Source organism: Netta rufina, assembly GCF_964035555.1.
Source record: "Netta rufina genome assembly, chromosome: 3".
Taxonomy (NCBI): domain Eukaryota; kingdom Metazoa; phylum Chordata; class Aves; order Anseriformes; family Anatidae; genus Netta; species Netta rufina.
The window spans coordinates 12732116-12744165 of record NC_140125.1 but is presented as its reverse complement, the minus strand read 5'-3'; the positions used below and the strand labels follow the sequence as shown (position 1 = coordinate 12744165).

The 12050-nt window shown below is 46.0% G+C and overlaps 1 protein-coding gene across 4 annotated transcripts in view; it reads left to right on the top strand.

Annotated features, from left to right (window-relative positions):
• AFTPH (aftiphilin) overlaps nt 1-4104 on the top strand; it is a 46818-nt gene extending 42714 nt beyond the window's left edge. For 3 of the 4 annotated variants that reach the window (XM_084284656.1, XM_084284654.1, XM_084284655.1), the window contains one exon: nt 2918-4104. In XM_084284656.1, the coding sequence (XP_084140782.1) occupies nt 2918-3062 (145 nt within the window). In that variant the 3' untranslated portion in view covers nt 3063-4104. The remainder of the gene's footprint in view (nt 1-2917) is intronic. The other variant, XR_014618311.1, reaches the window with a different exon arrangement.
• The last annotated feature ends 7946 nt before the right edge of the window (nt 4105-12050 follow it).

The following is a 12050-nucleotide window of genomic DNA, read 5'->3' as shown; positions in this document are numbered from 1 at the left end:
ATACTCCTTGTGGGCAGTGTCGGATGGAGCAGGCTAACTCTTAATTACAGAGTCATTTTTAAAGCCCGTTTCTCTAATCACTGTTTCTGTTAGAGCCTGGCCTTTTTGGTGTTATCCTCAAAAACTGTTGCAAACATGAGAGGTCACTGAAGTCCTGAAAGGCTGAATGCTTCAGGAAGGGATTGAAATGTAAACCAGACCCCTAAGGTGTGAGCGACACATCTACAAAGCATTCCCTATTTCTTGCTAAATCTTCTTCCAGCGTCTTTCCTGCTTGTCAGTTTGGCTAAGTTCTTGCAGCTTGGTGTTAATGTGCCTTTAAAATGAAACATCGTGCCAACAGGTAGAAGGACTGGCGTAATTGCTTGGGGAAAGGTATTCCCTCTGTTCTCTGTCTTGGGAGGAAATGTAACCTAGTGTAAGAGAAGAGGTGGATGGGGGTAAAGTGTTTTGCAGAAGGTTGTTTTAAAACCTGAATGAATTTAATGCAAAATCAGTCTGCAGTGATGATGATACTTTGTCTTTTAAGTTTATAGAGAGCTAATGAGTAGTTGGTCAGAGTTACCCTGGTGATGTTTGCTACTGAAGGTGTCGATTGCTCTGTTATCCAGAAGGGGTACTGGAAATGTCTGGTTTTATTACTTTTTGGATAAGTCTACCCCTTTCTGTTGAGGAGTGGAGACATAGCCAATCTCCTCCCCTCTCTGCACTGAGATGATTTAAAGAAAAAAAAAAAGTTTTGAGCTTTGGCAAGTGGTTGGATCCATAGCTGTGACTTGGTCATAGTTAAGTAACGTTTGGTATGTAAGTGTGTTGGCCTGTCCTTCATTGGTACTTTTTGCAGAGCACATGAAGCAGATAAATTACTGCAAAGGGCCTCCAACCAGGAGGGGAGCATTCAGGAATCGAGCAAGATTCACATCTGACTGCGCTCGCTGGCATGCATATTCTGCAGCGATGTTGCAGACACTGGTTAGGACAGCAAGAGCATCGCCCTGTGATAAAGGTCCTTCATATCAACACCAAATAAAGTGCAGCGCTGCCTCTGGGACCCAGCAGTGCCGTTTCTCCGCGTGACACAGTTGAGCAGAGGAGGAAGAGGCATATAAATAGCAAGGAGTGTGTGAGCTCCATCTCGGTGCCTGATTACAATTGCAGGAACTCCTTTTAATGCAGATCTCTGAGTCAGCCCTCTTCCTTTGGCTTCCTCTGTCAAATACTCCTTTGTTAGCTGTAAGTCCTTGATCACCAGGAGTTTGTACCGTAAGAGGCTTGTGGTAAGTGATTACTAATAGTGCACCAGATACTGATAACACAGTGGTGGGTGACAACCACATTTCAACAGCTCAGAGATAGTCCTTCAAGTGCACACAGTGGTGACTGTGAAGCTGTTAGAGAAGGAGGCACATATTGGCTCTCTGCTTCTTCCTTCAGCAAATCCAGCACACAGCTTTGTTTATCCTCCAGAATTTGGTAATCTGCCTAGTCAGTGGCTCATGAAATTCCACTGCAGCAGAGAAAAGAAAATATTGCTATTCTAGCAAGGGAAAGTCAGATTTAGTATCTATACTGCCTCATCTAGAGATCTTTCATCAAGTGGAGATTTCAAGTAGCAAACAAAACTGATAGCTCAGTGTCAACACAATGATCACTGATGGCAAGGATGAGTTTAACTCGAGCGTTTTTTTTGTCCCCCTTAGCCAAGAAATTCTGAGACTGCTGCTGAAGCAACCATGTGGCTCCTTGCTTTCTCCTGGTCTCTCATTAGCTCAGGGAACAATCCTGATGTGTGCTGACAAAAAAGACGTATACTTATATGCTGCTTCGTGACTGAAGTGGTGATTGCCCTCTCATGGGTACAGTTTAAAGTTTTATAGCTAAGATAAGGTGTGGAAAGAAAATTTCTGAAATGGTGTATGGAAAAGCCGTTTGTTTCTAGCCTTTTGTCTCAGCTTTTTGCCCCATAATGGGAGAGCTTATTTAGCTAGGATTTCTGCTGTTATTGCAGGGAGTAGCAGGTGCCTTTTTGGACCTGGAATAACATTTGATGGAGTTTCTCTAGTAATAGCCAGGACTCTTCAAGATAAAGCACCGAGGAGGCAGGAGAGGGGAACTTCTGTAGCAGTCTGAGCCAGCCTTCATTTTGCTTAGGAAATGTGAGTTTCTTGCATAACAGTGAGAACCAAGCAACGTGGGATTCAGACCTCTGTATTCATTTGTGCTCAGTAATTCTTGTGAATAATGCAAAAGGCGAAGTAAATACCCGTGGTTCCCAAACTGCTGTGTGCATCATTATGGCTACACAACCTCGTTCACTTCAAAGCGAGTTAGCTGCCAGCAGTGAACTACCTTCTGATGATGATGAGACCTTGGAGGGGAGAAAGGGGCTTGTGGATCATGATGTAGAGCAGTATGGTATATAATCCAAGCGCAGTTGTGTTGGAAATGCAGCATTAGTACCTGTATTTATTTATTAAAGGAGTAAGTTAGGAACTTCTTCACGTCCTTTCAAAATATTTCCATTTTATATCGAAAGATTATACAGAACTTAGGTAGCTTAAAAAAAAATGTTCCTATTGTCTTAACCCTAAAATATGAGTCTGGTTGTTTCTTCAAGTGAATAGTCCCAGAATGGCACACTGGAACTTGCTCCCCCCCATGGTAAATTAGCATCTGAATAGATTTTTTTTTTTCCTTATTGCAACAATATTCAGGAACGTTTTGCTGACTTCCCGTGTTAACATTTTGTTGTTAGGCAGGTAGGTATTATAACATTAGACTAGCTTCAAATAGCTTACAGAAGTGCTTGTCAGTGGGAGACGAAGTGACAGAACACTGCTTCAATCAGTGATTCTTTCAGTGATCCAAGGGATATCAGGTACTGGATTAATGCACTTTTTTCTTTTCTTCTCAACAGGAAGCCTAAAAAGGAAGAACATCTTAGTGAAGAGGCTGCCAAGGTGATTTCTAGCCTTCCTGACTTAACTTTCATGCATGCCAAGGTGTTGATGTTCCCAGCCACATTAACACCTTCGACAAGCTGCCAAGAAAAGGTAGACTAAAGTGATGTGAATTGGACGTTTTCTATTGATTTTTTTTCCTTCCCTCTGGGGGTCATAAAAAGCAATCTTGCTTTAATTAAAAAAAAAAAATCAAGTTCAGATGATTTGTTGGTAAGCAGCACTAGAAAGGTATACATAGTTATGTATATTTATTTACATACTGGAGTCCTAAATTTATATTAGAGAAAAATGTAAATAATTGGGGGTAAATCTTTTTGAAGATCTATTCTTTTTGTTGTGCTGGGGTGTATACATTTATGTCTTTGTGAAATACACTGGTGGTGTCCTTCTTACAAAACTTTAAAAAGTTTAAAAAAAAAAAAAAAAAAGAATCCTAGAAACACATAATGAAGACGTCAATTTTCACAATATGTGAAGTCCCCTTCAAAGGTTTTCAGATTGCATTGAGCGTCTTTTTCTTTCCTGCATATATTAAAATACTTTTTGCTGGAAAAAAAAAAAAGTTACATTGTGGGTTTTCAGTTATTGTTTTTTAAAACCCAATAATTTCTTTTCTGTTTTAACAAGCTTAAGATGTGTTTTTTCTTTCCTTCTCCCCTCCTCCTGGTTGATTGGTTGGCTGATCAATTTTTATGTTCTTAAACTTAAATAGTATGGCTCTGTCACTATATAGCCTTTTGAAAGGTATGCTGTCAGTAACTTCTTGTTCCAGTTATGGATCACTGTCTAAACACTTGATTTTTGGGTCATTAGAAGGTCATCTGCTTTTAATCGGTTTGATTTGGAAAAGAAGGACCAAAACTATATGAATGTCTTTACAATGAAATTTATCTGTTTAAAAATTTTTATGTTTTGTTGTACCACTATTCTTATGTTTGATTTTGCACAGTGTAAAATGACATAATCATAGATTGCTATGGTTTTAGGCTGTATATACAGTAAAAACTATGGGTTGTAAATGTTTGGGGAAATTCCTATGGAAAAAAGAGAGCTATGTAGAAGAACCTCTAAAAAGGTCAATGTGCATGCCCAAGGTCTTTTGAGATTTAAGTGTGTAAATTTCCTTTTAGCTTACACAAAATAAAATAATTTAAAAGATATATATGTATATAGTCTGCCATCTTTTTATACGGGATGTATAAATTATTCATATTTCTCTTGACAGCAAAATTGATGCACTGCATTAACAGTAGCACCTCCTAATCTGTGCTGCGTATTCTCACAAGACACACCTCTCAGGGTCCTGCAGAAGGAGAAGCAGACTCCTCTTTATTGTCCCATCTCCTTGAATATGTTATGGTGCAGTCTTCTGGTTTGGCCTCCCATTTACAGGGCGCTGTGGCTCAAGACATGTTGATGTTTTGGTTTAGAGATTTCTTCAAAGTAACAGGCAATACTGAAGCGTAAGAAACACGAAGTCAGGTGAGGTGTGAAGGGCCAGTTGGTTTTACGTATTTCTTAGCTAGAATTAAAAAATGTAAACATAGCAAGTTTCCTAACGTGTTAGCTTGCCCTGTAGCTCTTTCAGCAACTTCTCGTCAGAGGATATCCTGGACTATTCAGAGTAGAAAGTCTGCAGGTAAGGTATGCTCTGGGTGCTGATGCTCCTTGAGGGCACCTTGTGTGGGTATAGACTCTATGGAAGTAGCTAAGCCTCTGTACATACTCAGTTCTTGAAGTGTTCCCTGGTCACCACCAGTTCCTCAGTTGACATCTAGTTCTGAGAAATCTCCACTGCATTTCTCACCTTTTTTTTTTGAATTCTTCATTGTCTGACAGCCCTTGGGGCAGAAAAGTTAATCTGAGTTTGATGATAGTGGCTGAAAAGCTGAAAACTTTGTAAGGAACAAAATCCTTGCAAACTTTTTCCTCATGGGGAGCCCTGTCCAAATGTCCTCGAGAGGTTAGTGCAGGATGGAGTGCCACCTGTGTGAAGGCTGGAGGAGTCTCAGTGAGTGGCGGCCACTCAGAGCTGAGAGAGCAGCTCCTCTGCTTGTGATAAAGTTAATTTGTAAAGGCTAAACCAGCTCCTTTGCCCTCCAATTAGCGATGCTGTGTACAATGCACTTGTAGAAAATACACCCTTTTATAGTTGAAAAGATTTATGCAAAAGCCAGCTGCTTTACCTCATATCTTCCCCCCCCCCCCCCAAAAAAAAAAAAAAAAAAAAACCTCGCATTTGCTTCAGCAAATTTTTATTACAGCGCTGACTTCATGCTTGTTTCACCTCAAAATTTGCTTTGCTAATCTCCTGGGTTTTTAGCATCGTATTCTCTGGTGCATGCTTATTATATCGCTCAGTCCTGGTGCTTGTAGGTTAAAATCAGCCCTTTTGTTTGCGGAGCTGCCCTGCGTCCCTCGGAGCCGGAGCGGTGGTGTAGCTGCAGCACTCCGGAGCTCGAGCCATTGTTTCCAGGAGAATATGGTTAGGAGCTGACTCATGATCCCTGTCTGGCAGGGAGTGGACTGAAGTATTAAGGAGAGGTGGGGGTGGAAGTGCCAGCTGCAAGTTGATCTTTAGTCTCCTCACAATTGCCTCTAGAGGCAGCTGCCCATTTGTCTTCCCAGTCCCCGAGTGCCGTACTGGTGGCCTGCCGTAACTGGGGGAGGGGGGAAGAGGAGATCTCGGGTGTGACTGATGGACTGATCTGACGCTGCGTGAAGCCTGGCGCTGCCTAGAGTGTGTTTATGGGGGTTTTATGTTGTTTTCTGCCAAAAAAAATGAAAAATAAAAAGCTCCGTCCCACAGACCTTCCCCCTGCTGAGAGACATCGATCTTCCATCTCGATTCAGCCGTCCGAGATGGATGCCGCTTGCCTGAAAGAAGGTAGTGTTGATTTTTGTCTCCTAAATCCCCTTCCTTCCTTGTCAATTACGGGATGGACGGGCAGACACTTCTACCTCTCCTGTCTCGTAAAGGCAGCTTTGTTCTTACGCAGAAAGCTTCGTCTAGCGGATCCAGCGGCACGGGGGTGCCCTTCGGTGCTGCTCCCACTGAGGCACCGTGCCTTATGGGGTTGAATCTCGCCAGCACGCTTATGGGCAGGGTGGTAATTGGTCCTTTCTGCAGCTACACGGTGCTGTGCCTTGTCATCGGAGGTGTCGACGGGCACCTCATTCGCTTGAGAAACGGCGGCGTCGGAGAGCGAGGCGCTTCTGCGCTCGGCCGACGGCAGCAGCGAAGGACGCTTGGTTAGGATGCAACCGCCAGGGCTGGAAGGTGGCCATAAAGCGAAGTCCAAAGCTCCCACTGTGAAGCGAGCCGCGGGAGCCTGAATGACTGCTAAGAAGAGCTGAGCTCTGCTTGTCTTAGCCAAAAGACTGCGCTCTGACACTCGCCGGTTCGCCGCTGACTTATCGGGAGCGCTACCACCTGCTGCAGGTGCTAGCAGAGCCACGCTGCCCGCGGCACTTGAAATGTTAAGCCCTCCTCAGAATACCATTAGCCTGACAGCTTCGTTTCGAGAGCCCCAGAATAAAGCTGCCAAGAAACACACAGAGCTGCCCTCCATCGCAATTAGCGCGCGCGGACGTTAACCCTTCGTCACGTCGGGTCGTTGGGCGTGATGTTACGTGGGGGTGAGATCCCCGTGTGACTGCTGTTGTGTCGTTGTCTGCAGGACCGCTGCGCTTCGGCTGAACATCCAGTGATTTTGGCAGGATGCGAGGGAGACTTTGCTGTGTGTATAACAGGTGAATCGGCCTCGGCCCGACCGCTTCCCTCCAGGTGCAGCTCTTCTGCTCCAGTTCTGCCCCTCTGTATGTATTTCAGCAATCTTCAAACAGGATGGTTGCAAAATACTCGTGAATATAATTTATGGTAGTGTATGGCATCTAGTAATTGTGTAGCAGTTTCTAGGAGTGTCTGCTCGAAAAGCAGAGGTGTTTTTCATAATCTGGCTTCTGTGCTGAAGAGCACAGATGTTAAAGGCAGCGAGCAGCCTGGTGTGCTCCCTTAGGTGAACCAGGAGCATGAAAGGGAAGGGGAAGCACCTCATTCAAATTCAGAGGGCTGGAGGCAGGTTGAGGAGGAGCTGGAAGAAAATATAAGGCTCAAGAGAATCGCCGAGAAGGGGAAATCAGAAGGTGAAGCTCGATGCAGGCAGCTGAGACAGCTATAGGAAGAGCAGGTGGTGGAGAAAGCTGGATGCAAGCATGAGGAGCGGGGCATTTGGAGAGGAGAGAAAGCCTGGGATGGATTACAGGCACACACTGTGCCCACTGGCTGCTTTTCTCCAGAATCTGGAACTGAGCCTCGGAGGCCCAAGTCTCTGTATTACTGCTACACTGCGGAGCAAATGTGTCAAACCCACTGGGTGAGTGTGCGTTACATGCGCTGCAACAGCCTGCTGCTGCCATTAACTATTTTTTGTCGAGAGCTGGCCTGCAGACACGAGGGTTTAAATGCAGCTGCTTATGCGTGTTTTAACACTGATATAAGTCCAGATGTTGAAGACCTTCTTTTAGAAATTCCTCCTAAATAAGGGCGTACATTATAAATCCGCACTCTAGGTATAAAAACCTCATCCTCCCAAAACTGCAGCTCGGCTGCTGTGATTTGGAGCTGCAGCTTCTGTCCTGTCACGCACCTGCAACGTGACCGTCGCTGCTGGCTTGTTGCACTGTCCTCACTGGGTCCCTGCCTCGTGCCCTGCACAGATTTATTTTCTGAATCAGCGTAGTGAAACTCTCCTCTGCAGGGCCCCTGCTTCGTGTAGCTTCAGAGGAAGGATGGCGTTGTGTGGAAACTATGGAGCAGGCACGGTGGAGTGGCGATGCTCTGGCTTGAAGAGGCTGCCCATGCCGGCTGGCTTTTGCAGGAGGTTTTTTTTTTTCTTTTTCTTTTTTTTTTTCTTTCACTTGAACATTTCTGTCATTTGGTGCCCAGCATGAGTTTGCCTGATTGGGCTGTGCAGAAATGCTAATTGCTCCTGGAGACAGCTGAAGCAGTTAGCTCTGCTCGTTTTATATACATTAAGGGCTCTGCCACGTCAGGAGTTAGGTGCATGTGCTAAGTACCTGAAACCGCTGGAGCTCTTGTTTTAATCTCGTCGTCCTGTTCCCAAACTTGTCAGATGTGTTATCCCTGCTTTACAGCAGGGCTGTGGAGATCAGCTCTGTTTGATATGCCACACTCATCTTTGTAGCTTGCCAGGGATGTCTGGGAAGCACTTGGCTGATGAAGGTGTCAGGAGTACCTCAAAGGCTCATTGTCTGGCAGCAGGATTTGCTGTATGGTCACCGAGGAGAGGTATTTTCCTAGGTTAGGGGCTCTGAATCTTCCTCTGCAGATCCACTGATGTTGTGGGGACCCCGCTCACCTGATGTTAAGGCAAGTACCCCTAGAGGTTCCTAATCCTGTACTACATGTAGGATTTGGGTTGTGTGCCTTAAATAAGGCTTGGGACTACTTGTAGAATGTGAAGGGGACAAAAAAAAAATACTTCTCTTTCAAATGGCAGCGGTGTCTGAGCCTTACTTACCCTCGAGGTCTGGACCAGCAGGGGTTTGTGAGTACACATGCGCACAGCCCCATGCTGCAAGCTTTTTGCTTGGTTTGCTCCAGGTCTAGCAAGCAAATCCCCTCAGAATACACGCAGCCTTCTTACCAGGATTGTTGTCATCGCGTGAGCCTTGCCTCCTGAACTGAAAGCACTGAAGTTATCAAATGGGAAGAAGGAGAGCAGGAGGGGCAGTTTCAGCCCTGCTCAGCCCCCTGCCTTTGTCTCAGCTTTTCCAGGGAAATGTGTCTCCATTGTTTCTAAATCTTTAAGCGATAAAACACTCACTGTTTGTTTCCTTCAGAGAGTGGAGAACTGCAGCGAGCGCAGCTCCTGAAGCCAGGTGTGGTTTTCAAGACAGCCTTACCCTTATAAATGGCAGGAAACGTCTCATCTGAGCTGGTCTTCAGACCGGCCTTACACGAGGGGAGAAAAGCAAGTGCTTTGGATCAGACCTTAACCTGCTGACTGGCCTTCAGGAGGATGCCTTGTAGGAGCAGGACTTGTCCAGCCTACCTCAGGTAGCTGTGGTGCAAACCCCAAAGACCACTGTGGTGTTCAGCTCCATCCTAAAGAACTGCTCCATCAGAGCTGGCTTAGCTCTGCGGAGGGGTAAGCTTTGTGGACTCGTATCTTGGTGAGAGCAGGACCCTCCACACCTCAAACACTCTTGGTGGCATTGTTGCAGTGCCGCCTTTGAGGGATTTATGTGTAACAGAGGCCAGCTTTAGTGGTAAAGAGGCAAATTGGCTTCTCCAGCACTAGTCCCAGTGACGTTTCTAATTGGTAACCGTGGTCTGTTTGTATAAATCTCAAAAAAAAACATGTTAGGATCTGCTCTGCTATTGCTCGGGGTAGCAATATCTCTTGGCCATGGTGATCTGGGGACAGGGAAGGCAGTCCTGCTGCACCAGCCACCCAAATTCATTCCAGCTTGCCTTTCCAAAGCCAGTGGGCAGAGGAGCAGGTTGATGGACAGTGGGACCTATGAAAGGCACATGCCTGGGCACTGCAGAGTTGTTCTGCCTAGAGTCTGTTCTAGTTTCTTCTCTGGCCATCACTCCGGTCTGTGGAGCTTTGATACTGCCTGAATTGTAAGTTTTGCTGTGGTTGGAGCTGGTTTTTCAGGTCCCTTTTAGCTGGAGAAAAGAAGGGTGTGAGGAGACTGCCCTGGAAAGAGCAAGTGAACGCTGGCAGCGGTGTGCAGACACTCCCCAGGTAGCTGGGCTGACACTTCTCTTACTCCTGTATGTGCATCAGGCCAAGGAGTTGACAGAAAAGGAGTCAACAAGTTTTGCTGGATCTCTTCCGAAGGCCTTCCAGCTCTTCAGAGCAGTCTTGGAGAAGAGTGCTGGGAGATCACACGGGAGTTAAGTGGAGTGGAGAGTATCTAACAGACTCCTTCAAAACACATAAGGGTTGGCTCAGGGGTCTGTAAGGCATTTTCTGGTTGTGTTTGGTTCTTAAACCCAACAAATCAACGAGCACCTTCAAACTCTCCCTCTCATCACCCTCCCCAGCCCCAAATCTCATCAAACGTTTTGTCCGAATCTCAGCAACTTGGCCTTGAAACCTGTTTGCACAAGAATTCTAGCAAGAAGGGCTTTTTTTTTTTTTTTTTTTTTTTTTATGGCCGCGTTGCTTTACTGAGTGCTGGGACTCCGTTTTCATTAGGAGCACTAAAGCCTTTTGTCACTTCGTTAATGCCGAAGCGAGTTAAAAATCACCATGCAGCTGGCAGCGGGTGTTCTGCAGCTGTTAGGACTATTGCAGGTTACTCCGCTTGCTCTTGGACAAAGCTGCCTTGCTCTGACAATGGCAAAGTGAGCAGTTGTATGGATGCTTTGTGCTTTTAAGGGTACAATTTTCCCTCCTTTTCTGCTGTGGGTTGTTTTATGTGTGTGTTTTTTGTGTGTGTGTGTGTTTTTTTTACCCTCTCTCTTGCCTTGTCCACCTATATGAAGCCTGTTCTGGCAACTTTCCTTCTCTTTTGGCCAGGGAGGAGGAAGCAGGGTGGAAAGGGAGGAACAAACAGCTGTCCTTTAGGTTTCAAATCAATGCAGCTCCTTAGCAGGCTGGCAGGGTGAGCTCAGTCATTAGGAAAGCTGCTCTTTCATTCAGGAGGCAGCCGGAGCCAATTCTCCCCGGTCCAGGACCGAAGAGGTAGGGAGTTCAGGCCTTTCCAGCTTGTAGGACCACTGCAGCTGGCACGGGCTCCTTCTCCTAGTGTTTCATTCACGCTGCCCACGGGAGGACCCTTCTGGCTCGGGAGGTAATCCTCTCGCAGGAAACCAGTGACGTTTGGCAGTGGGTGTACTGGAATTCCCTCCTCTTCATGAAAGCCACCTCCACCTAAGATGGGAGTGGATGCAGGGAGGAGATCTGGATTTTCCAATGTAACCCTTCTCAGGTTAAATTTCAGAGCTGATCAGGTTCTAAGAAGATGAGCAGGATGGGTGCTAAACATCTCCTCGGGTGCTGTTAGGACCACGGCTGCCTTGAGCTGCATGGGCAGTGCTGCATGGCTCTGGTCCTGCACTGAGGGACCAATAGTTTTTTACTGTGAATTTGTGTGGACATTGGCTCTGTTAAGCTACCGTGTCTCCCCACAGATAAAACAGATCAGAACTGGACTGAGGCATGCTTAAACTAGATCTCTCTATCACCAGGTACTACTGGGTGCCATTTAGTGTGGCTCACGCCAGCCTGATGGCACTTCCAGCACCAGGGGAGAGGGTTCAGGACTCGCCATTGAGCTGTTTCGGAGTGGTCTGATCTCTGAAATGTGTTTTGATCTCAAGGACGTGAGTGGGGGAGCATTGCAGCTGAAATCTCATTAGCAAATAATAGGCCTTGCGTGCAGAAATCTGCCTCTCTGGCATCTTATTCTGCTGCTTCTGATCAGAAAAGGTTAAAAATTTATTCTTGTTTTGCCAGTGTGAACACGATGTCGCTGCCCGGGTTTACAAGTGGCAGTGAAAGAGCAGCGGCATGCAGTGGCAAGGAGGATCCGAGCATGTCTGCAGGAGGAATTGTGCACATTTCCCAGTGTTGCTGCCAGAGAATCTCATTTTTTTGAGGGATACGGCAAGTATTGTCTGCAGCCATGGGATGTGAAGGATAAATATGTTGCTGGCAAGGCAGCAGATCTCATTTAGCTGCAGAAAGGTTGGTGAGTAGAAAAGTACTTCTTCTCTCAGGTGTACTGTTGTTTTCTAGTGAATTTGGGTGTCCAGTACTCATCTGTAACCAGGCACACTGGCAAGTGGTCCCTAAATCAGTGTCAGTGCTCGAATCTGAGAGCTTGCAGGGTGATGCCATCACCAGTGGCAATAGGTGAAGGCTGAAGTAGCATCATGCTCTCCTTTGCCGCCCCAAATTAAATATCTCCACCTTCAAAATTCTCTGAATTTCAAAGAAATCTCTCAAAGTGCTGCTGTGCTGCAGGCAGGGATGTATTTACAGGGTGTAGGAACAGCATCAGGCACGTGAGGAACCAAAACAGTTCCTTAGCTCCTGTAAAGCA